The sequence below is a fragment of the Vanacampus margaritifer genome, chromosome 10 (genome assembly GCF_051991255.1).
Source record: "Vanacampus margaritifer isolate UIUO_Vmar chromosome 10, RoL_Vmar_1.0, whole genome shotgun sequence".
NCBI classification, from domain to species: domain Eukaryota; kingdom Metazoa; phylum Chordata; class Actinopteri; order Syngnathiformes; family Syngnathidae; genus Vanacampus; species Vanacampus margaritifer.
The window spans coordinates 4,188,321-4,214,979 of record NC_135441.1 but is presented as its reverse complement, the minus strand read 5'-3'; the positions used below and the strand labels follow the sequence as shown (position 1 = coordinate 4,214,979).

Below are 26,659 nucleotides of genomic sequence, written 5' to 3'. Positions count from 1 at the left end.
ACTGGACCATAAATATGTCATAATTTTGGAACAATTATTTTTATTCCTAGGGTACTTGAAGGCGTGCCAATGTTTGATGTAGTTTGATAGAGGAGAAATAAGTGGGCGGGGCGATCATGGCTGATCAATTCAAGCCAACAAATCAGGAGAGTTCTCCCAGTGATTTACAACCGCAGTGGCCAGGGGGAGGCGCGACGGATGCCTGCGTGTTTGCGTGTGCGTCAAGGGGGGTGGGGGGCAAATCGTTGAGTGAACAGCATCCGCACAGACAGAGCGGATAGGAGGACACAGTGAAGGAGGAGCAGAGTGCCAAGAAGAGACATGGAGCCAGAATACTAAGAGGACAAGTAAGCGACACATCTCCCATGCATCGCACCATTGCGGGAAATAACTCACGTTTACTTTTCTTAAGTGGGTTAATTATTTATTTCAATTTTTTAACCTAGCCAATTTCCTGCCATCACTCATCCGCCACTGCGTTTTACTGGAATGCGCACTGTAAACGTTCCAGGACGCATCTGAAAAAGATAGGAAATATGAACTGCTTTTTTTCTTCTTCTTTCAATTTTAATAGTGCCTTATACATGGTGGTGAAAAGTGGTGTGCATTTTAGTCACATTTTCTGGCCTGAAACGGGTAATATAAATTAACATTTGATCCATTTAAAAGGATTTTAAGGTTTTCCGCAAGTGCACTTAATCTTTTTTTTCTTTCTTTTTTAATTTTTTTTCTTTTATTTTTTAGTATATCTTTTCCCCCCTCGGCGATGATTGTGCTTTTAATTGTCCTGTGTATCGCGGATGGAGTGCTCGCCCAAATACGCTACTCTGTGCCGGAGGAGGCGGACCATGGCACCTTGGTGGGAAATATCGCCGAGGACTTGGGACTGGACCTTACCAAAATGGCATCACGCCGTTTCCAAGTTGTGCCCAGCTCTCGGACCCCTTACTTGGAAGTAAACACAGAGAACGGCGTTCTATTTGTGAACGAGAAAATAGACAGGGAGCAGATATGCAAACAGAGTGCAAGCTGTCAGCTCAACATGGAAGTGTTCCTGGAGAACCCTTTGGAGCTTTTTCGAGTTGAGATTGAGGTGGTGGACATTAACGACAACTCACCCAGCTTCCCTGAAACGGACATAACGGTGGAAATCTCCGAAAGCGCTACTCCCGGCACGCGCTTTCCGCTCGAGAGCGCCTTCGACCAGGATGTGGGCACCAATTCTTTACGCACGTATGATATCACCACCAACAATTACTTTTACCTGGACGTGCAGACCCAAACAGACGGGAACAAATTCGCCGAGCTAGTGCTGGAGAAGCCGCTGGACCGAGAGCAGCAGGCGGCTCACAGGTACGTGCTGACCGCGGTGGACGGCGGCCAGCCTCCCAGGACAGGCACCGCGCTGCTGGTGGTTCAAGTGCTGGACTCCAACGATAATGTGCCTGTATTTGAGCAGCCCGTCTACGCAGTTACACTCTCGGAGAACGCGCCCGCAGGTACGCTCGTCATCCAACTGAATGCCACCGACATGGACGAAGGACTCAATGGCGAGATCGGCTATTCTTTTAGTAACCACATTTCCAACCGCGTCAAAGACATTTTCAGCATCGACCAGCGCGCAGGTCGCATCGAGGTGCGCGGGGAGGTGGATTTCGAGGAGAGCAGCCTGTATCAGATTTTTGTCCAAGCCAAGGATATGGGGCCGAACGCCGTGCCCGCGCATTGCAAGGTCCTCGTCACAGTCACGGACGTGAATGACAATGCACCAGAGATCACCTTCAGCACTGTCACTGAGTCTGTCAGTGAAAAAGCGGCCCCCGGCACCGTCATTGCCTTGCTGAGTGTGACAGACTTGGACGCTGGAGAGAATGGACAGGTGAACGTGGAAATCCTCGGCGAGGTGCCCTTCAAATTGAAATCATCATTTCGGAATTATTTCACCATAGTGACTGATGGCTTGTTGGACAGGGAGCAGGCAGAGTCCTATTCAGTGACAGTGGTTGCCAGGGATAAAGGTTTGCCCTCTCTTGCCACCAGCAAGTCCATCCGAGTGCAAGTGTCAGATGAGAATGACAACGCCCCCACATTCACACAAGCCATATATGATGTTTACGTGACAGAAAATAACGTCCCAGGGGCTTATATACACGCGGTGACTGCTTTGGATCCCGACATGGGGCAGAATGCTCTCATCAGTTATTCCATATTAGAGTGTGAGATCCAAAGCATGTCAGTCAAAACATACGTGTCAATAAATGAGGAGACAGGGTACTTATACGCACTGAGGTCCTTTGACTACGAACAATTGAAGGATTTCACATTTGTAGTCCAGGCAAAAGACGCAGGCACCCCAGAGCTCTCGACTAACGCCACTGTCAAAGTTATCATCGTGGACCAGAACGACAACGCCCCCCTCGTGCTCGCCCCGATGGGGAAGAACGGCACCGCCAAGGAGCCTCTACCTCGCTCGGCCGAACCTGGCTACTTGGTGACCCGCATCGTGGCGATGGATGCAGACGACGGCGAAAACGCCAGGCTTTCCTACAGCATCCACAGGGGCAACGAGAACGGGATGTTCCGGATGGATTGGAGGACGGGGGAACTCCGGACAGCAAGGCGAGCGTCGGCGAAACGAGACCCTCATCAGTTGTACGACCTGTTGATCGAGGTGCGAGATCACGGGCAGCCTCCGCTGTCCTCCAGTGCCAGCATACTAGTGGTGTTGGTGGACAGCGTGGCAGAGGGTCGCGGCGCCGCAGACCGAGTGAAGGCCAAAGAAAGCGGTCTGGACCTCACGCTCATCCTCATCATTGCCTTGGGTTTGGTCTCCTTCATCTTCCTCCTGGTCATGATCGTGCTGGCCGTGCGTTGCCAAAAGGAAAAAAAGCTAAACATTTACACCTGCCTGACCAGCGAGTGTTGCCTGGGCTGCAGCTCCTGTTGCTCACGACGAGGTCGGGCTCATAAGAAAAAGCTCAGCAAGTCTGATATCATGCTGGTGCAAAGTGTGGTGAATGTAAGTGGCACGGGTGCAGCTCAAGTCCCTGTGGAGGAGTCAGGGAGCTTCAGCTCCCACCATCCAAATCAGAACTATTGTTACCAGGTATGTCTGACTCCCGAGTCGGCCAAAACCGACCTCATGTTCCTAAAGCCGTGTAGTCCGTCTAGGAGTACAGACAGTGACCACAACCCATGTGGAGCCATAGTCACGGGGTACACAGACCCGCAGCCTGACATCATATCAAATGGCAGCATATTATCAAATGAGGTAAGAAAATGTGTGCTTCTTGTTTACTGCAAAGTCTAATCCATTAATAGGATGTCACCATTAAAGCCTGTCTGTTTGACTTAATCTTAACCGGTCCTCATAATGATATGTCCCTAAGCCCTTTCCTTCAATTCAGTGTGTCAACACAGCTTCATTCAGCTGCTCTTGTGTGACCATACATGCCCACTGAAAAGTGTTCAAATAAATTTTCATTCAAGCATTATTCGCTATTGAGTGAGGAAATTGAACTCAAAAGAGCCGTATCACTGTCCATTTTCATGTATGAAACACAAGTCATCCGATAATAGTGGAAAGTAGCCAAAAATCAGCCCCCGCCCCAAAAAAAAGATATACATTTAATACACTTTATTCATTCAACAGCCCCCCTGCCAATTATGCATGACATCGGTCAATTTTTTTATCTTATCTAAAGTTAATGAAACGCTTATACTGCTACAGTCAAATGTTCTGCTTTTACTATCTTTATTGATTTAAGTGTAAAAGAACAAAGAAAAGTTATTTTATTCTTATTAATCGGCAGATCATTTGGTAATCTGAATTTTTATTGTGCCAAATATGGGAAATGGCATCAGGCTTGAAAACAAAAAAATCCATATCAGTCGGGCAATGTTAATTAGCAATTAATGCTACTCATTTATGTGACATTGATCTAGTGCTGTCACTATCGAATATTTTTTAGAATCGATTAATCTATTGATTAATTGATGAATCTGATTCATTTTAATTTTGTAATATAGTGTATTAAAAAGCATTTTTTCCCTGATTACTGTTTATTTCATACTTCACATGTGTGTAGTGTTTAAAAAAGATGTACGATGTTACCAGTTCGTTCATGGTTTTACAAATGTCTTATTTTGATTTAATAGAAGATGATCAGTTTTCTTTCATGAAGGACTACAGAAATCAGAGAACAATTACTGTTGATATGCTGAAATCAGAGGATTTGGACAATTTTAAGTAAATTTAAAAAAAAGGCTCCAAACGATTACTCGATTGCTAAAATTGTTGTCAATTAATTTGATAATTGATTACTTGTTGATCAATCAATTAATTTTGACAGCTCTACACTGATCATGTTAATGATTTCTGAGAATTATTAGGAAACAGATAAATATATACATGCAACATTTTATTTCTATAAATATCTTCGCAATGTTCACATTTTCAAATCATCATTCCTGGGAAATCACAATTGTCCCATCACTGGTGAACTATATTTAGAACAGGCCCACAGGCTATAGGGGCTACCATTGTTGGTCATTCCTGGTGTAACATACACACTAACCATTGCCATTATGCAATCCAGTCACAATGATTTTGACTTACATTGTGTCAACATTTATCCTAGCATGTTTGTATGCCACTTTATACTAACAAAAGAGAAAATGCTTTCATCACGACACAAAAACACACTTGCCTCATGTATCATTGTCGTTCATTTCATAGCATAAGATCAACAATGTGCTATACCATTTCAAGATTTTTTGGAGTGATACACAGAACCTTCACCTTTCTTTCAGAACAAACACCAGCGAGCAGAGCTAAGCTACATGGTGGACAGGCCAAGACGTGTTAATAGGTAAATATCGAGACAGGCCTTCCTGTTGCTTACCCTGTAATGAAAGCGCTTATCTACTGCCTTTAGTCGCTGATAACTCTCATTACTGCACTGGCTCTCTGGATGATGAGATGGGATTAGATAGATTGTACCTGTGCTGTTTACGTACATGATGTTAATGGCAAACTTCACCTTCTGTCTGGTTCCAGCTCAGCATTCCAGGAGGCAGATCTGGTCAGCTCCAAAGACAGCGGCCATGGAGACAGCGAGCAGGGAGACAGTGACCACGATGCCATGAATAGAGGCCTTCCAAACGGTAGGAAAACGGTTCATTCTTTTGTTATAAAGATTGACTGCCGTCATTTGCAAAATAGAGATTTGGCTGGCTTGGCGTGGACCGCATTTTTCTGATGAGCATGTGGCTTGTATTCATGGTGAGTCCAGGGGCGTCTTGTGTTGGAAGCTGCTTGTAATCAGAGAGAAGGGCTGTAAACGGGGCCAACATCATGTGGCACAGCTCAGTCGATCTATCCAGCAATCTTTGTTTTTGTTCTAAGGGCAATTGCTGCAGTCGCTCATGATTTCTAAACTTTCTACTGTAAAAAGCAAAGAAAACAGATGGAGCTTGATTGTTTTGTCCATGTGAGCAATGATCAAAACAGGTTTTCTATTTGGACTGTTTCATTTGCTTTGTGTCTAGAAGTACTGTAGAACAAAAAAACAGGGGAGATTATTATTTATACATGTAGTTCCAATAGTACAGGTAACATTAACTCATTCACTCCCAGCCATTTTCACTGAAGCAACCCCCTTCGCTCACAGCTATTTTACAGGATTGCTATCAAAACATGGAACCTACCAAAAGAAAGATTAAAGTCTCTTCTTTCATCAGGAAAAAAAGTATATTTCTATCTGTTTCCGTTTTGCAGCAATTAGCATTATAATATAGTTCTTAGCTAAGTTTCATTATTAGTCACAAATCTGTTTAAAACTGTGGGGAAAACATCTTGTTGCAACATGGCCCTGCTGGACGTTTTTGTAATAACTATCATTGCTTTAAGCGACCTCTTCAGGTCAGAGGCTGCATCAAAGCATTCTGTATGCTCTAGCATAAAAAAACAACATAAAAAAACCATATAAATACATTTTTGTGACTATGACAATATTTGAAATATAACGTTTTTATACGTTTTGGGGACCAAATGAGTTAACCTCAATGTAAAAAAAATAAATAAATAAATAAAAAATGTCCAACAATCTCTAATAACGCTTAATATTGAGGCCCTTACTTGCTAGCACACACACATTGTGAATCAGTTCAAATTGTCGAGGAACTCTAAACGTGTTAGTTTCCCCGTCATCTGGCAATTAGCGCGGGTCTTAAACATAGGTGACTGAAACATGCCTAATTAAAATGAAACTGCACTGATAAATCGTTATGTAACAACGCATCAAAAATCTATTTAATATCGATGTAAACTGTACAACTTTTTTCTCCAAAATATCTTTACAGTAGCCTTTTTATTTGACCATTTATGACTGAAATGTCTTCTTCTAACACATTAGCTGTTCTTTTTTTTTCAGTATTGTTCATTCGGTAATCTTACTGATTCAACATGTCATCATCATTGCTCTCTCTTTTTTTTCTTCTTTTTTTTGGTATGTGCGTGAGTATGTGCATGTGTGGGTGTGTGTGTGTGTGCGTGCGAGTGAGTGTGTGCTCATTAATTCACCTAAAACCTATTAAAAATCCCATACCGTTCACCTAAACCGGATACTTCAGAATCCAGCTAGTCGTGAGTTTGTCAGGAGACCCGAGGAAGGATCAAAGAAAGGAAAGTGAAATCCAGCACCGACCAGACATCACCTACTACCCACCGGGTTACCAACCAAAATCTTTCACCAACCCCAGAAACATCTAAATTCCAACAAATTAGGGAGACCTCAAGCGACCAAAGGAAAGCCTGAGGAAAGGAAGGAAGGATAGATGAAGCAGAGTGAGATCCACAAACATCAGCCTTCACCGATTCAACGATCAGAGGAAGAAGCAGATTGTGTTTGAATTTCGACAGATGCTGGTGTGGCAGATCTGGCATGCACGAAGCCGTCGACCCCGGCCACATTAGCTGTTCATAATGAGTGCTCCTGCAAACCTCTGGTCAATAGTTTTCAGACTGGTTTCGGGTTAGAATTTCCCGTGCCCTGTCTATTTGCAGTTTCATTTCAGTTTCAGCAGGTGACAGTAGCAATTTGAAATAGAATATTCTACGTTTAGTAGCTTTAAAATATGCATTGATGTAAAAAATAATAATAATGTCTCCTCAGACAAAACTTTTTGCTTGTTTTGCAGCTTCTGCCATGACAGCAGTAATCGCATGTAGACATTCGAATCAACTTCTTTCTATGTAATGAATGGGTAAAGGGGGAATTGATGTATGCTGTAAAGCAGTTCACATTTGTAGTTTTATGCGACAGGGTTCCTGCCACCTTTGTCAAAGTTGCTCAGTGCCAGTAAAAGCAATATAGATCCCCTCAGGCCATGACCATTCAACTAGTTTTAAGTTGATGTTTCATCAGAAGAGTTATGGAAATATTTTATGACGGTTGAAAAGTTCCTGGTTTGGATGCCTCCTGGACCCCTCCCTGGAGAGGTGTTCCGGGCATGTCCCACCGGCGGAAGGCCCAGGACGACCCAGGACACGCTGGAGACACGCTATGTCTCTTGGCTGGCCTGGGAACGCCTTGGGATCCCATCGGAGGAACTGGTTGAAGTGGCTGGGGAGAGGGAAGTCTGGGCTTCCCTGCTAAAGCTGCTGCCCCCGCGACCCGACCCCGGATAAGCGGTAGATGATGGATGGATGGATGGATGAAAAGTTCCTTAGTGCTGCTTTGATGTGGCAAAATATTGTCTGTGGGTTGATTGCCTGTAGCCATACACTCGCAATGAAATGTGTGTTGCCGATGTAGTGTCTTATTAATCCAGTAGAGGGCCTCATTGTTACACTTGTTGAAGAGACACCTGTTTAGTTTTTGTCATTTGATTTTGATTTGGTTTTATCCATCTCAAACAAGCACAGCAAGAGAACACAACAAAAGAAGGGGAAAAAAGCACAATATGATAAGATGCAAGTTTGAGAAGGGGCAGAATGAAGCAAAACTTATCAAGTTAGCCCATTTACATAATTTAAAATTTGAATCCATAAAGACATACACAAGAATTCCAATCTATTTTAGAAGGTTAAAAGAAGTTTAAGGACACACCTTGTGAAGGAAAATAGTAAAAGAATCAACATGTATACTCAACAAAGCTTCTAGAGCTTAATTCTTCATATTGTCTATCTGTCACGCTGCACAAAGCTGAGAACGTGCAGTGAGGGCAGAATGTTAACCTTAACCACAAAGCACTGATGATAAGAAAAAACTGTAGTTAAACAGTCAAAATTATTAGTTTTCAAGTTTTTTTTGTTTTTTTAAAAAAAAAAATTAATTTAAAAAAATAATAAAGTTACAAAAAAATCATGTTTGTAACAAGGACAAAAATAAAATAAAATCATTTTGGGGGGGGAAGGGTTATCAAAAAAAAGCAACAAAAAAATGGAATCAAAAATCAGGAACTGAAAATCAAAAATCGAATCAAATTGGTCTAGAGTCAATCGTTTCATCCTACTAATAAATTAACCACCAGATAGTGCTGAAACTGCACAAATGGAAAACAAGCTGGCCTTTTAAACAGATGTGCTGCTTTTAATATCTTAACATGGCAATGACAATATTGCTGTTTTCATTACATCCCTAGTTTGGAGGTTATGTTTTATTGCAATCTGTTTTTTTTTTTAACTTTTCTCTGCAAATTAATTTTTTGTGGGGAGATGAGTCATGTGGCAGGAAAACCACACATAATTTTGGTGCACATTAAGATAATGAAGCACGTGCATGATTTCAAACATTTGAAGTAGGTTGGTTTCTTAATGGGCGTGGTACACCCCCCGATCCAATTCATGATTGTACGACATTGGGTCTGTTTCTTTTGATGCATGTCGATTTCATGTCAGAGTTTGTAAATACAGACGCTCCCCACCTTACGAACGAGTTACGTTCCGGACGATCGTTCGTAAGGTGAATTTGTTCGTAAGTTGCTTCAGTGCTATATTTTGTATTATAATTTATGTTTAAAGCCTATATAAGTATATTGAAGGTTTATATAAGTATGTTTAAGGCTTGTACAAGTAACCTGCATTGGTTTGTACTGAAAAAAACTTTTAATAATGGAGAGAATACGTACAGTACTGTATTGTACTACGTATGTTAGAGAGAGAGAGCGAGAGACACACACACAGTATGTACATGTACGTAATAAGATAAATAAAATGAAGTTTAACTTACTTTTGGAAGATGTACTCGATGCTTAAGGAGATGATGGAGGAGGAGGAAGAGGAGGATTTTATATCATGAGAGATTCTTCGTCGTCGCTGGAATCGGCTTCAAAAGTTATTTCCTGCTTCATGGGGACCGGCGTTTCTTCCTCCTCCTCCTCGCCACGTTGCTCAGCCTCCAATGAGCTCTCACAGCGCCAATCGTCGGTATTAGCGGCGGAAAGAAGCACTACGCGCAATACAAAATCTAACTTACAGCATTTCTTTCCGAACATTTTTCGACATACTGTACGCGCAGAAATGTTCGTATGTACCGTTGTTCGTAACTCGAATGTTCGTAAGTAGGGGAGCGTCTGTACGCAGCAAAGTTAATGATGAGCCTGCTCCCTGTGAGCTCAATCACTTGGTGCTGGAGACCACTCGACTGGATGTGACATGCCTTTTAATGAGGCTGTGTCAAATGCAGTGAGTATTGAGCCTTTGCAAACATAACAGTTACTTCATTCCTTCATGAAGTAAGTCATATGCTCATTGTAGCTTTGCCCTCCAAATGTACTCAGTGGGTACCAATACACTGGGACACAATGGCCATCTTTTTTTTCCCAATGTTACTTTCCTAAAGCAGACTATTTGAGCGTCTTTTCTATCCATCTTTTGATTTGTAGAAAAGGCCCCACAGAGTTATTTATGAATGCTGTTTTATGTCTTCATTCTGAGGTGGGCATTCTTTGGTTGTGGAAGCTCCAAGTCAGAGTTGTGCCGAAGTGCAGCTTTCTTGCCATTTACACCGGCATTCATTGCACAATGCCAAAAGGTTTCACATACACCTCATTGGCAGAAAGAGCTAGACAAGATTTTGGAGAAATTCACAGATCAGACTCCCTCTCTCTCTCCCTCACTCTATTTCCCTTCCTCTCTCTCCCTTCCTTCCTCCCCCTCTCTCTCTCACTCTCTCTATCCCTGCCTCTTACTCTCTTTCCTTCCCTCTGTCTCACTCTCTCTCCCTCTGTCTCTCCTCCCCTGTCCCTCCTATCATCCCTTCCATCCATCCCTCCCTCACTCCCTCTCTCACCTGTCTTTCCCTCTCTCGCCGTCCCTCTCTCTTGCCCCCTTCCTCTCTCGCTCTCTATCTCCCTCCTTCTCACTCTCTTTCCTTTCCTCCCTGTCTCGCTTTGTCTCGCTGTCTCTCCTCCCCTCTCCCTCTCTTCCTCCTATAATCCCTCCCTCCTTCCACCCCCCTCCGTCTCTCTTTGCCTCTCTCTCTCTCTCCTTTCATCCCTCCATGCCTCTCCATGGCTCTCTCTCGCTCACCCTCCCCCTTCCATCCCTCTCTCTCCCTTTTTCTCCCTCCCTCCCTCTCTCTCTCTCTCCCTCCTACCATCCTTCCCCTGCCTCTCTCTCACTCTCTCTCTCTCTCTCTCTCTCTCTCTCTCTCTCTCCCCTGTCTCTCACTCTCCCTCCCTCTCTCTCCTCCTTCCACCCCCCCCTCTATCCCCCCCCCCCCCCCTCTCCCTCTCTCTCTCCAACCCACGCCATTTATGTTTAATTTAAGCACCAGCAGCTGCTGCTTGTAGCTGGACGCATCCTGTTTCCTGCGTATTAGCATTTTAAATGCCAGCCCCTTCTGTTTAACAAAAGAGGAGCTCCCCACTACATGTTTGTAAACATGTATATCAATACAAGAACCTGAATTAATAGGCTAAGTATGGCAGTATTTTGCAAATCAGTAATCTCTGATCAAAGATTATGAGTCGAAACAGACACTCTTCAGACTCTGACAGTTTTGATACGATCAAAAAGTATTCTATAGAAGATTAATTTGGTCTTTCTTTCAGCTGTAAAGCATTAGATTTTTCATGAGAAATTATCATCATTTAAGTACTACTACTAATTATTTCAAAAAATAAGTACCAATCACCACACGATAGCTACATATTTTAATATATTTATATTTTTTAATCAATCTTTGCAAATAATTGTATAAAAGTATCAGTAGTATATTATAGTGGAAGTCAAATTCAGAAGTCAATTTAATTTCCATTTTTGTTCAGTGCGGCGAGCATGTGACATTCTATTGTAAATGTATGTATGTAAGCCATGCAAAGAAAATGTTAATTCAGCAAACTTTTAGTGCATCTCCAATTAAACATTAAGCTGCATTCCAACATTTAGCATTACATTTTATCCACAGCACTTTGTTTAGTCAGAATGACATTATTTACAGTTTTATTATATGCACTAGACGACTGACATTGTTGGTGTGGGAAATGGGCAGAATTTCACAAGTTACTTCATGTTAAAGATTAGATAGCTCTTAATAATATGAAAAGAAAAATGCACTGAGCCTGTCACCAATGTCTTTCAAATGCAATTATGCTATCTCGTGGCAGAAAAATGACCTCAACACAAATCAATATCACACTCGTTTTTTACAGTATAGTACATCTTTTTTATTTCCACTCAATTTGATGAAATATTATGAAATTACTGTATCAATGACTAAAAGATGCAGCCATATTTAGTTTACATTGTTTTCCCAACAAGAGTATGAAAACTTAAGAGACATTTTTTTTTATTGTACGATATGAAATTTGGGATTCATTTTGACTTAACTAATGAAGTCATGTGATTAATTACGATTAAAAAAAAATGTAATCGCCAGACACCCCTAGTGTAAATAGTATACTGACATTGATCTGAGTTTTTAGTAAATGAAGTCCACCAAGCTCCTCATCTGTTGGAGCCCATAAAACCATTGAAGAGACACTGGACTTCCTCTTGGTTAGCCACCTTCCATTCCTGCTATATGGATAAAGTACATCAAGGCAGTCAATGTCATGCACTTGGTGAAATTGAGTCAAGGTGCTTATCTACTTTTTACAAGCGCCAACACTTTCCTCCCTAACTTGACTCCCATCTCTCCTCGCTGCCAAATGCGAATTCCTCTTTAACGCTGCAGTTCATGTTATCACTTTGGTAGCAGCTCACTGATCAGTAATTCATTTTTCCGACCTCTGCATACCAATTACCAAATGAAGGTTATTATCGGGGCTTTGCTTTTGCCCCCATGTGGAATGCTAAGTTGAGACAGGAATATGAGAAGAAATGAGGGTCAGCAAGCCCTCATCTTCCTGCTGTCTGTGCATTGCCCCCTCTGCTTGCACTGTGAGAAACATGTTGACACAATTCATACTCATTCCCTGCAGAATCACAAGATAGATGCTATTGTTGGCAGCCAGCGATTCATAGCTCCCTCTGACTGTCTGCAACCCTGAGAAAATAGTTGCACAACTATTTAATTCGGAGATAAGGGCATAACCCAAAAGTTTTATTCATTTTTCAAGCACTGCAGCAAGAATGGTTTCATCCTCCTGATTCCTTTCAAACTGTCTGCTGTGCCTTTTCCAATTTTTCCAAAATGTCAAGAAATATCAAGAAGGCTTTATCTAGTTGAGTGTGTGTGTGTGCGTGTGTGACTGTGTACCCTTCTTAAAAAGGGGAAAAATGAAACAGAGCATGCTCCCATTTGAGTTTAATGCGCTATCTATTTTACTAATGGAGGTTTTAAATTTGCTCAGCATAATACATTGCTGCATGTGCTGCTTAATCTTTATCCACTATCTATCTATCTATCTATCTATCTATCTATCTATCTATCTATCTATCTATCTATCTATTAGGGCTGGGTTTAAAAAATCGAATAATCAATATCAAATTGATTTTCGTTTTCAAGCCCGACATCGATTCATGAAACCATGAATCGATTATTTTATATGTTTTTCCCATAAATTCTTACGAAAATTTAATTTTAAAGGCCTTTTTTTATCTTACCGTTTTCTTGAAATTTACTGTCCAATCGTGAATTTGAAAGTATTTTCTTAGATTTATGAAAGACCTGACTTATTGCACTTAAAGACAATTCAGTTATTCAATTATTGAATTAGATTATGAAAATATTTTCATCTCATCCTTGCTAATGTCAATGTTTGAAAGAAAGTAATGAAAGTAACACGTTATGAATCACTTAAGTGTTTTTAACTGATTCATAACACGTGTTACTTTCATTAATAAACTAAATAATTTGACCAGTTAATGCCTCAGCAAAATTTTATTTGAAATTTAATATTTGTGGAGTTTTTATCATGTCCTTGACATTTAAGAAGAATTGATGTGCCATAATTAATCGATATCGGATTGAATTGAATTGAATCAAATCGTAATCGAACTAAACTCTTCCATCCATCCATCCATTTTCTTGACCGCTTTTCCTCACAAGGGTCACGGGAGGTGCTGGAGCCTATCCCAGCTGGCTTCGGGCAGTAGGCGGGGTACACCCTGAACCAATCGCAGGGCACACAGAGACAAACAACCATACTCACAATCACACCTATGGACAATTTGGAGTGTTCAATTAACCTCCCATGCATGTCTTTGGAATGTGGGAGGAAACTCTTGTAAATCGAAATCTAATTAATTGGGGAAATTATAATCGATACTATATCTATCTGTCTGTCTATCTATCTATCTATCTATCTATCTATCTATCTATCTATCTATCTATCTATCTATCTATCTATCTATCTATCTATCTATCTATCAATAGAGGAGTATATGCTGTATATTAGGGGGTGTAACAAAAACAAACAAAAAACGTTTTGAACTGAAAATTTAATCAGTTCATCGGATCATCTTTTATTGGAGAGATCTTAGAAGGAAATGGAAATGTTGGAATTTAGATGTTTCTGGGGTTGGTGAAAGATTCTGGTTGGTAACCCGGTGGGTAGTAGGTTATGTCTGGTCGGTGCTGGATTTCACTTTCCTTTCTTTTCTTTGATCCTTCTTTGGGTCTCCTGACAACCTCACGTCTCTAGCTGGATTCTGAAGTATTCGGTTTAGGTGAACGGTATGGGATTTTTAATAGGTTTTAGGTGAATTAATTAGTACACACTCACACACACCTGCACATGCACACACACACTTGCGCATGCACATACTCACGCACATGCAAAGAAAAAATAAGAGAGAGAGCAATGATGATGACATGTCGAATCGGTAAGATTACCAAATGAACAATACTAAACTCTCTCTCAAAAAAAAAAGGAAATGGCAGATTTACAGTAGAATTCATTCAAATATATGTAAGTTGACAACAAAATAAGTCATTGCATTATACTCTCAATCTGAGCTGTACTATATCAAATCGATTCGTAATCCCACTGTGTTGAACCAAATTGTTCCACTTTCATCGTTGAATCGTTTTGCCCCCCATATATCGAAACCCGTATCCAACCATCGTGGAGATGGAGATGTACAGGATATGCACACAATGTATATGTGTGTGTGTGTGTGTGTGTATATGTATATATATATATATATATATATATATATATATATATATATGAAACAACACAGTTAGTTGCTTCCTCCCTGAGTTAGGCACCATATTAAAATGTAATGTGATGTATTTATGGCATGTTGGTTAATATTTAATAAGAAACCCTTCTTGTTAGGAGCCTGGGCACTTTTCCAAGCTGTTAGTGACGGCAACCCAAATTAATCCGCTTTGTAACAAAGCAAATTCCCCCGTTGCTGACCGCTACTGACACACATAAGACAACACTCACACGCACACACACACACGTAGGCACACGCGCTGGGATAGCAGCGGTTTTAGCCTAATCAGAATGCATTCATGTGGGATTAGCTGCAGATAGCTTAAACTGTACAGGTCAGATTTTTGCCATAAACAGGGACTCAGACACAAATACAAACCAAGAGGATTTAGGTTTAGAAAAAAAATGCATACACAGGTTCTCGACTCAAAACATATGGAGTAATGAACATTTTTTGTATTTACTCCAGACCAGCAAATGCAATGAGTTTGAACTGCATTGTATTTGTTTGGGCACGCATTTTTCATTGACTTGTGAATGCAACAGAAGTAAAAAAATATTATTTAACATGTTGCATAGAGGCACGGTGGCTGACTGGTTAGCGCGTCTGCCTCCCAGTGCAGAGGACGTGAGATTGAGTCCGGGCTTCGGCCTTCCTGGGTGGAGTTTGCATGTTCTCCCCGTGCTTGCGTGGGTTTTCTCCGGGTACTCCGGTTTCCTCCCACATTCCAAAGACATGCATGGCAGGTTAATTGAACACTCTAAATTGTCCATAGGTGTGATTGTGAGTGTGGATGGTTGTTCGTCTCTGTGTGTCAGTTCTTCAGGGTGTACCCCGCCTACTGCCTGAAGACAGCTGGAATAGGCTCCAGTGACCCTTGTGAGGACAAGCGGTTAAGAAAATGGATGTTGCATAGAAAATGGAAGTTTTTGTAAATTCTAGTGGAAGAAAACATCAAATAAATAAAGAAAATAAAGAAAATATCAATACAACTTGTTATTTCAGCTAATGTTGTGGATCTTCAATTTTGTAATTCTTGTAGTACAGCAATCTCTCCATTGTGGGAGTAATGTTCCACATCCATTCACAATAGGTAAAAAATCTTGAATTATTCTTTTTAAATGAAATTAAATGTTATGTCACAAATAAAGTAGTCAAGTTTATTTGTATGGCCTTTATCACAAAAAAGGGCTTCAGACACCCACAATGCAGTACAATGGCCGTTCTGGAAATGACGTCACTTGCCAAATATTGCCGAACATATACATTGTGAAGCGCGTTACTATGGGTCTAATTAAGAACCTGGGTGGGTTGTGTTAAAAAAAACTAACCAAAGTATGCTTAAAATAGTTTTAGCCGTTACTACTCAAAAGATGGCTTGCCAAATTTACTTCAGAATTGCTCTTTAAATCTGAAATGTGTAAATTTATTTGAACATGCAATTTATTTGAACACACACATAAAAGCATTCAAGCCTCGCTCAGCCGTGCGAGTACGATTGTTTTAAGCTGTCTGACCACCGCCACCTACCCCCACTTGCCTATAAGGGTATTATGTTATCGTAGTCATTTTTTAAAAAGCACTCAATTGAGCCTCATTATTTTAGCAACTATCAAGTACATACAGTGTTCCTGCAGTGCTTTTTCAAATTAATGTGTGGGTGTAGTCTCTGAAGGGTTCAAATTTGTTGTGCAGGTAGCTTTGATCCCAATGATGGAGAAATAGAAAGCCCTAATGTGGAAAAATAAAAGAGTATGATGTGTCAGCGCACCTTGTAAAAGTCTTGTGGAAAACTACCAGCTTTGATATCTGTAATTCCTTGTTTAATACTCTTTATAACCCAATACCTAAACATTAATGGCAACGGATCCCAAAAGTCACAGTTCGGATCAGATCACGGATTTGTTCGTTTTTCGGATCAGCAAAAAAAAGAAGAAAAAAAGATAAATAGTTATTTGGCTTCATTTATTTTTTTAAACACTTTTGCCCATAAAAAAAAAAAACCTAATCTGAACGGCTATATTTTGACATTTTGAGTTTTCTTTTTTAATGGGCAAAAGTGTTTTATAAAATAAATTAAGATGATGTTCTATTTATCTTTTCTTTTTTTTTTTGTATAATAAAAATACCTCAAAGTGCCATTTAAGGCACATTCCCTTACTTTAAACATTACAAAGTAGCAAGTTGGTCCAGAATAGTGAAAAAGAAGGAAAGAAAGCAAGCCAAATAAAAGCTGTCACTCATTACCATTGCCAGCCCTTTTTCGCATTTTGCACTTCAGGGCCACCATACCAGCAAGGCAATCTTGCTCATGCTAACAGCTAGCTGCTAGCCACTAACATCGGAGATTTTTGTCGTACCAAACAATGACGGCGTAACTAACTAGCGTTTCTTTAGCGCCCTAAATTAGCGATTAAATATACTTTCTGGATGGCATTATGATACTGTTAGAAAATATGTAATTTTAATAAAAACTTCGGTAATCCAAGCGAAAACGTCGAAAAAGGGAAGTCATGCTAGAATGCTAGCTAGCCTTTATCATTAATTAATTTGCTCCCAAAACCGTATAAATATGTTCCATTTAAAATATTACCATGCACCCAAAGACATATTTATCCGTTTTTTTATGCTAGAGCATACAGAAGGCTTTGATGCAGCCTCTAAACTGAAGAGAACAGTTGAAGCAATGGTATTTATTACAAAAACGGCCAGTAGGTGGGAGCAGAGTATAAGAGATAAACCAGGGCTATGTTGCAAAAAGCTGTTTTCTCCACAGTTTTAAACAGATTTTTGAATAATGATGAAACTTAGCTATGTTCTAATGCTAATTGCTGCGAAACGAAAACAGATAGAAATACACTTTTTTTTCCTGATGAAAGAAGAGACTCTAATCTTTTTTGGGGTAGGTTCCATGTTTTGATAGCAACACTCATACGCACACACACACACGTAGGCACACGCGCTGGGATAGCAGCGGTTTTAGCCTAATCAGACTGCATTCATGTGGGATTAGCTGCAGATAGCTTAAACTGTACAGGTCAGATTTTTGCCATAAACAGGGACTCAGACACAAATACAAACCAAGAGGATTTAGGTTTTAGAAAAAAAATGCATACACAGGTTCTCGACTCAAAACATATGGAGTAATGAACATTTTTTGTATTTACTCCAGACCAGCAAATGCAATGAGTTTGAACTGCATTGTATTTGTTTGGGGACGCATTTTTCATTGACTTGTGAATGCAACAGAAGTAAAAAAATATTATTTAACATGTTGCATAGAGGCACGGTGGCTGACTGGTTAGCGCGTCTGCCTCCCAGTGCAGAGGACGTGAGATTGAGTCCGGGCTTCGGCCTTCCTGGGTGGAGTTTGCATGTTCTCCCCGTGCTTGCGTGGGTTTTCTCCGGGTACTCCGGTTTCCTCCCACATTCCAAAGACATGCATGGCAGGTTAATTGAACACTCTAAATTGTCCATAGGTGTGATTGTGAGTGTGGATGGTTGTTCATCTCTGTGTGCCAGTTCTTCAGGGTGTACCCCGCCTACTGCCTGAAGACAGCTGGAATAGGCTCCAGTGACCCTTGTGAGGACAAGCGGTTAAGAAAATATATATAATATATATAATATAATTTCACCCCAGTTCGCCAAAATGCTACCATACATACGATACGATACAATATACTTTTATTTTCCCCGTGGGGAACTTTTTCCTGGACTCCGTCCAACTGCAGTTTACAGTAAGGAAAAAACAACAGAATAGAAAGAGATAAAAATCAAAATTAAATAAGAAGTGCAGCAGTAGTTTACAGTAAGAAAAACAACAGAATAGAGAGAGCTAATTTAAATAAATAATACACACACACTCCTATATATATATATTGCACCACTTAGTTAATGTCGGTTATTAAGCAATTTGATGGATGTCGGCAGGGATGAGTTCTTGTAGCGGTTCAGCCTGGTTCTGGGGGCCCTGAATCTCCTGCCGGAAGGCAGTAGCTGGAACTCATGAGGCAGAATGTGAGTCGGGTCAGTAACAATTTTCTGTGCCAGTCTGGTGACGGACTGCTCATAAAGCATCTGTAGGGAAGGATGTTTCCTGACCCCCATGATCTTCATGGCAGTCCGCACCAGACCGGCAATCTGTGACCTTGACTGCACAGTCAGGTTGCCGTACCAGGCCGCAATGCCGTATCTGATAATACTTTCCAATGCAGCCCGGTAGAACAACAGCATGATCCTCTGCTCCACTCCATAGACCCTAAGTCTGCGTAGGAAGTAGAGACGCTGTTGGAGTTTGGAGCAGAGACTTCCAACGTGTACCCTCCAGCTGAGTGTGTTGTCAATGTGGACCCCCAAATACCTGTATGAACCCACCTGGCTGATGTGATTGCCTTTAATGACGACTGGCCCGTGGTCACCAACAGTTTTTGGATCAAATATCACCTCCTCTGTCTTCTCCACATTGAGCACAAGATGATTCCGGTCACACCACTGGACAAATTTCTCTATTTCTGAGAAATAGTCCAGTGGGCTACCGCCGGCCTGCAGCAAGCTGACGATAGCCGTGTCATCAGAGAACTTAATGATAAAGTTCTCAGGGTGTGATGTCACACAATCATTTGTGTACAATGTGAAGAGGACCGGGGAGCTGACGCAGCCTTGTGGGGCGCCTGTGCTTATCAATCTGGGTTCCGAGAGGGAGCTGTTGACCCTGACTTGCTGTGTGCGCTGTGTCAGGAAGGAGTGATACCACCTCGAGATGTACGGGTTCACATTCATCTCCTTCAGTTTACCCAAAAGCAGGTGTGGCTGCATTGTGTTGAACGCTGAGCTAAAGTCAACGAACAACACACGTGCATAAGCTTTAGGGACGTCCAGATGTTTGCTGACCAGATGTGTGATGCTGTTGATAGCATCGTCAGTGCCGCGACCCCGCTTGTAGGCAAACTAAAGGGAGTCTAAGTGCGCATCCACCTCCCCCCTGAGCCGAGTCACCATCAGCCTCTCGAAACACTTTCATAACAATGGAAGTTAGAGCCACAGGCCTGAAGTCTTACATACGACTTACGTGATCCACAGGGGTTTTCAACTTCTTCTGCTGATATTATAGCAGAGGTGGGCAAACTTGGTCCTCGAGGGCCGTAGTCCTGCAGGTTTTGGAGGGTTCCCTCTTCCAACACAAGCTGATTCCATGCAGGGTTCCCTCTTCCAACACAAGCTGATTCCAACCAACAGGATCGTTATCAGGCTTATGCAGAGCTTGCTGACGAGCTGATCATATATCAGCTGTGTTGGAGAAAGGAAACATGCAAAACATGCAGGACTTTGGCCCTCGAGGACCGAGTTTACCCACCCCTGTATTATAGTGAATGTGGACTGATCATGCTGCTTTTGTGTGAACGTGCCTCCCCCCTCCTTTTTGCGGATCATGCGCGAACCGAACCGTGAAGCCTGGTGATGAAAACACTCATGTTTTTATTCCCATACCTTCTATTTTTGCACACCCTCCAGGTGCTGATCTGTTCTCTAACTGCACAGAGGAGTGCAAGGCTCTGGGCCACTCGGATCGCTGCTGGATGCCAAGCTTCATGCCCACTGACGGCCGGCAGGGCCCCGACTACCGCAGCAACCTGCATGTGCCGGGTATGGACTCAGTTCCAGACACAGAGGTATTTCAAAGCTGTGAGCAAATGGCCGATAAGTCCTTCTCCACTTTTGGAAAGGAGACACCCGTCAGTCACCAATACAAATATCTTCACCATCACCTTCACCACAACCATCACCTCAACTACCACCATCATGGCACTCTAGGGAGGAAAGAGTTGGAACCATTTCTGCCTAGCTCCAACTCACCTTATACTGCAGTGTATATAAGTGAGTATCCGATTTTCTTTGTGTGGCCTGAGTGCCTGCCCTTTACTTTCTGATCTGGCCATCCAATTAAGGGAAAAGAGAATAATTCTAATTCAATTCTCTCCCTGAATTGGCTGGTGGAAATGAGCGTGAAATTAATTTCAGATCTGACCCATGTTCTGGCTTCCTGTCAAAGTGTATAACTAACTCCCTCTTCCTAAAGTATCTCTGTTATCTCCCATTGTAATGATATCGTCCTCCCACACCTCTCCAATACATCCTACATACAGTGCTGTCAGGCTGCTCTTGTCCTTTTAAAATGAAATATACCCCTGTATGGGAAAATGGCTGTGGTATTCGTTCACTATTGTCAGAAAGTCAGACGGGAAAAATTGCTGTTTAAAAAGTGTGGCAGAGTCTCATTGTCATTCAGTTGTCGTCTCTGCAGCTAACGGGGGGAAAATTATATATATATACATAAACATTTTAAGATGATTGAGGGAAGTGGAAAAAAAAGGTGGGCAAATGGCACATTTCCTATAGAATTCTAAACTCATTCAAAGGCCACAAAGAGATACAGCCTCAATCACTGCAATTTGGTGATAATGCTTAATTATAATTTTGTCAAGCAGCGACTGAAGAGCCCCACTCTCTCATCAGCAGACACAGCTAGCTGGAATTATCAAACTGTCAGAACCCCACTGCTTTCCCAGCGCTATCATTTAAAACCACAGCATGCTGTTAAGAACAACAGGGAAAATGTTTTCTTGTTTCCTTTTAATTAATGCTGCAGCCACAATCCATACCTTCCCCGCCATTTTTAATCTGTCATCAAATATGTATACATTTATTTAAAAAAAATATACTTTTTTTTTCCAACGGTGTGACTGCTGCTGGTGATAAGTGCATACAGTGCATCCTTTTCTATTCACGGTTCTTTTTTCACCTATTCCTGTTTTCTTGACAATTGCTAATGAAATACAGACACAGAGGGAAAAACGGAAAATACAATGCCAACATTAAACACGTTAACAGAATACTATTAAAACATTTTAAAATAAAGAAACAAAAGTAGGTTTCTAAAATTGCTAAAAGCAAAGTTTTTAACCTGGATTTAAAAGCATTTTAGCTTATTCCATTTTTGTGCAGCATAACAGCTAAATGCCGCTTCACCATGTTTGCTTTGAACACTAAGCTTCACTAATTAATTAAGTCAAGTCTGCAGACCTCAGAGGCCTACTGGGTTTATAGTCAACCAGCATTTATTTATCCATGAACCATATCATCCAGTGATTTGTAGACAAGGAGCAGAATTTTAAACTAAGTCTATTCTACAGCTTACTGGGAGCCAGTGTAAAACCTTTAGGACTGAAGTAGTATGTTCTGATCTCTTTGTTCTGGTTTGAAGCTGCAGCTGTTTGATGCTCTTTTGAGGGAGTCCGGTCAAAAGGCCGTTAATAATCAATAATCAATTTATTAGCATAGAAGATAAAAGCATACTAAGCAATTAAGTTGTCGTGGCACGTTTTGAAACCAAATATCTGTAAGACTTTTGTTTTAAGAATGAAATTGTAAGTAATAATAATAATAATAATAATAATAATAATGCTGTGGTACCTCGGAGTTTGAACATAATTCGTTCCTGCGAAGTGTTTAAAGTCCGAATTGTTCAACCTCTAACATATTTTTTCCAATAGGAAGTAATGTAAATGCAATTCATCCGTTCCCAAGCTACAAAAACTGAACTAACCCTAACCCTAAACTACGGGAACTGCAAGCAGGTTATGATCCAAGTTATGACCCGATTTAATGAATGCTTTTGTGCCGCAAATAATATATTTTCTTTTCTTTTTTTAAACACAAAAAACACGTTAACACCACTGTTAGAACAACACCTACTTACACTTTAACATGAAATGATGATGTCAAAAGGCTAGAAGACAACCATTTGTTGAAAATAAAAAAATCCCCACTGGCAAACAGTAATAAGCTACAGTTTTTTTTAGGAAGTATAACAGTGAATAGCACAGCGGGGAGATTAATGCAAAGTGTCCTGTGCTTCAACTCCATGTCATAAAATTAGATGTGCATTTCTACCTTTTAAATTGTTTATATGTTACAATTTGATGCATATTGTGTACTGCAAAGGGCTCTATTTATCACCACATTACTCACGAACACTGCTACTCATTTCCCTCTCTAAAGTAGATCACGGAAGCCCTTATGCAAATGAGTGTGGTGGTGGCAGAGTGGGTGGTTAAGAGGCAACAGCAGAGTGGGGAGGGGGAAGGTGCAGGGAGGCAAGAAGAGGAGTGGAGGAAGGGATAGAATGATGATAACAAGAGCATGAATCCCTCCAATCTGATCGAGTCAGTGATACACAAACTCTTTTGGGAGATGAAGGCCTAGGCCTGGTTTTGGCCAAGGGTGGGGTAAGCAGGATGAGAGGGCAGGATGATAGCCAGAGCTTGGAGATTACAATCATGAAACTCAGACAACTTGGAGAGTGGGAGAGACTTTTTCAACTTGGTTTGAGCTGAGCATTCTTTTGTTGGCTTCCTAAATAAATTGGCCATGCAATATTCACCAGCCACTCTAACCTTAACAGAGACTGCCGCCACCCCCACCCGCACCCCCCAAAATCCCCCCACCCCCCTTGCCAACACCATTCACATCACGTAGTTGCACACTTATTATCCATGAACCATTTCACAAGAATTGAGCTGAGGATCGTGGAATGTGAGACATCCTATTGCACGTGGCCTATTTGAATGAGGCCATTTTTATTTCTGTTTTGTTTTCCTTCATCTAACTCAGACTAACTTTACAGACATCACCCACACACACCAAGTTTATGACAGTTTTGGAATTTTCATTTTAGTTCGTTTTTTTTACATTTTGAGTTTTGTTTTTTAAATTTAATTAGTTTTAATTAGTTTTCAGTGTGGTTCTGTTAGTTTATATTCATTTTAGTTTATTTTTTAATGCTTAATTTTAGTTTAGTTTTAGTTAGTTTCAATATGAGTTTATTTTTATGTGTATTATTTGTGTACAATATTTGAAATAAATCAACTTAAAATCACATTTAAAATCATCCCTATTAAATTAATTACCAAAGACTAAAATGAAGGACATTTTTGCTATAATTATAGTTAGTTTAGTTAATTTTGTAAACATAAAATGTAGGTTTTTTTTTTTAAGTATTTTAGTTTTTATTTCATTTCGTTAACGAAATTGTTTGTTTTTGTTTAGTTTTTTCAGTTAGTTTTTGTTTACTAAAATAACCTTGCCACACACTCACACTAGCACAAAGCTAATCAGAACTTGTGTTTTTCTTTGCTTCTTCCAGAAAGGAAAAGGGTTTACTAGTTCCTTTCGTATCGACATTCCGGAGACTGCATGAATTTGCACAATCATCCCCCAACAATGAAGACTATCCTCTCCAAGAAATACACACACACACATGCACGCAAAATGAGGATAGTAAACACCCTCATCCCTTTCTGGAGCGAAGGCTTCAGGCTTCAGTCCACCCGACGTGGAGGGGGGAAGTGTGGAACAAATGGCTGCAGGCAGGTAGATGAATGGTCTTACTGGGAAGACCTCATTGTCTCAGCAGGACTGAGAAACTGAAAATAAACAAAGGATTAACTGATGGCTACCGTGGAGAGATGAAAATTGAACTTTGATGTATTTCTTTCCATTTTGTGTGAGCCTGTTTACAGCACTGATGTATATCTTTGAGGAAACCTAAAGCAGACACAAGGACAGTCACCACTGAGCCCTTTAGGCGACTCTACTTACACACGCCAAACTGTACAGGAGATTCCTTGTGCATTTTGAAATGTTTTCAATTTTTCTATTCAGTTTTTGTGGTCAGGCATCGCTGTTCCAATCGGCTTCAACTTTGTTGGAAAAAGTTGGAGATAGAACATTCTCTTTTTTCATGTTTTCATCAAGTTGTTTCTTCTTTTTTATATTTCTTTGGGTTTGTTTTCCACCAGCTGACTTTTGAGTGTGGACACTAATAAGGACACATGATTTAGATTTAGGTTTTCACTACCACAGTGTTCTTGAGGCATCAAGTAGTTTCTATCATGTGTGACAAGTCTTTACTGTACTTTCAAGCTCAATATAAACCTATATATAAATTTGTATTTACTTGTTATGGAAGCGTGTTATCTGTTTTCTGGGTTCCAAATTCAGCGTTTCATTTTTTAAAATCTTTTTTTTAAGTGCCCCTGCTGAAGGCTTGTACATCTCAGAGAGAGACGAGAGTGACTGAATGGCCTTAGCAAATGTAAAACATCTTTGACATGTTTCAGAACGTGTTTTCACTTTTACATAATGATTTTTTTTTAAATGTATAAAAAGGAGGTGATAGTTTAAATTAAAATTCTGCGTAATTCTGTGTCATTGTAATCAGAACATAGCAATAGGTTATTTTATAAAGTTACAGGATGCTAAATGTTTTCTACACAATACAGTTGGATCCATTAAACACATTTCTGTTTTTACAACACACATCACAACCACAAGAACACCAATATGCCAACAATAAACTGAAAAATTATTTTAAAAAATGGTCTCATGTATTTATATTTAACATGCTCATTACTCAGAGCAAAGAGTAACATTGTGTGTTAACTGACAAAATGAAGTGTAGGTTCCATACTATCATTTTCTTTTATGTTCTATGACGTACTATAGATAGTATTCACTGATGTCAAAGGATCGCGAGTCCGCCCCTCATGGTGGGTCAACTTTTCAGCGGACTCAGCTCTGTTTCTATTGTGTTTACACCGAAAGTTCTTTTGTTATTGACGAATGTCACCCCCAGCTTCCTCGTTACTTGTGTAAGCAAGACGTATGCAGAAGATTTAGTTCAACACTCCTTGCAGCGGTACACGTTGATTAGTGGAATCGATTGGATTAGAAACATTTGCCGATGTTACTGCCCGGACTGGACTACATGGCAAGGTATGCTCTAAGGTAGGATGGCTGTCAAAACACTGACATTTTTGCATCTTCTGTACTTTCAGCTTTTATTGGTTGCTATGTGCATTTATCATTTGTAAATTCGAGGTAAAGAATCTCGGGTTATTTTTAAACCAAATTAGCTAGTTCCCCGACCGCACTAGCTACTAGCGCCAGCATGGTACAACAACAACAACATTGTTGATTCAACACTTATTTCCGTACACTTTAACAACAATTTCAACTTTTTGGCTGATGGGAAAGGAAAATATGAGACCTTAAGCAAGGTATTTGGAGAGATCTCAAAATCGAACATCTTGACTACCAGATCTATTTATAGCCAGAGCTAGGCACGGCTAGCACATATATCACGATTGCATTATGGTAAAAGCATTTTCACCATCTTACAATGATATTTAATCAAAATGGTCAAAACGCATTTTGTTAGAGTTTGTCTGTTAGAAATCCTTTCGATTTATCTTTGCAATTCCGGACACTTCTTTGTCCGTTCCCATTCGACATTCCCTGAACCCGTGAATGGCACACAATGTGGGCAAACGACGTCATGTGAATACTATCTATAGACTGCATAAATATAAATAAACTAATTTAAAGGGATACTTTACTAATTTTCCAATTTTCAGTAGTAAAAAGTTACTATTTTCATGATAGACAAAATATTAATCTTTTACTGCTGAAGATTGCAGAATTTGTAAATTATCCCTTAAAAAAAAAAAAACATGTTACCACAACCAGATTAGTGTTCAAGATCCCTGATGGCAATTCTGCAAAAAGTCACAAGATCAGGATATAAGATGTTTTTTGTTTTGTTTTTGTTTTTTCATTTTAGCATGGTGTATTTAAATTGCAACACAAAAAAGTAATCTGTATGGTGTCACTTGCTGGGTGCATCTATAGCCCTTTTGATTATTTTTATCATCCTTGCATACCATAAAAATATAAATATATTTATGGTCTTTTTTGTACATTGTTACCTTTATTTCAAGCAGAAAACAATCATTGCGGATGACGAGAGATTTTCAGATGCTTAATCCAACTTTAAATGAACGGTGGTGATTATTATACGAAACATGATAATAGGAAGCGTGACCTCAATAGATTCAGTATGTTACTGCAATTTACAAATCAAGAAAGAAAATCTGCTTTAGCATCCTGCGCTGTCTCCTCTGTCATGTTGACACACTCCATAAT

General features: G+C 40.4%; 1 protein-coding gene across 4 annotated transcripts; it reads left to right on the top strand.

Moving 5' to 3' along the window:
- Nucleotides 1-249: 249 nt before the first annotated feature.
- On the top strand, nucleotides 250-25,031 carry pcdh10b (protocadherin 10b). 4 transcript variants are annotated; one of them, XM_077578806.1, is made up of 7 exons: nucleotides 250-347; nucleotides 745-3,271; nucleotides 4,813-4,871; nucleotides 5,060-5,166; nucleotides 20,129-20,260; nucleotides 20,341-20,491; nucleotides 23,820-25,031. In XM_077578806.1, exons 2-6 carry the CDS (start codon nucleotides 767-769, stop codon nucleotides 20,457-20,459), a joined length of 2,922 nt encoding a protein of 973 aa, XP_077434932.1. In that variant the 5' UTR covers nucleotides 250-347; nucleotides 745-766; the 3' UTR covers nucleotides 20,460-20,491; nucleotides 23,820-25,031. The 4 variants fall into 4 exon arrangements, with proteins under 4 accessions (XP_077434932.1, XP_077434931.1, XP_077434934.1 ...); XM_077578805.1 differs by having other exon boundaries at nucleotides 256-636; XM_077578808.1 differs by lacking the exon at nucleotides 20,341-20,491 and having other exon boundaries at nucleotides 256-3,271.
- Nucleotides 25,032-26,659: the final 1,628 nt, after the last annotated feature.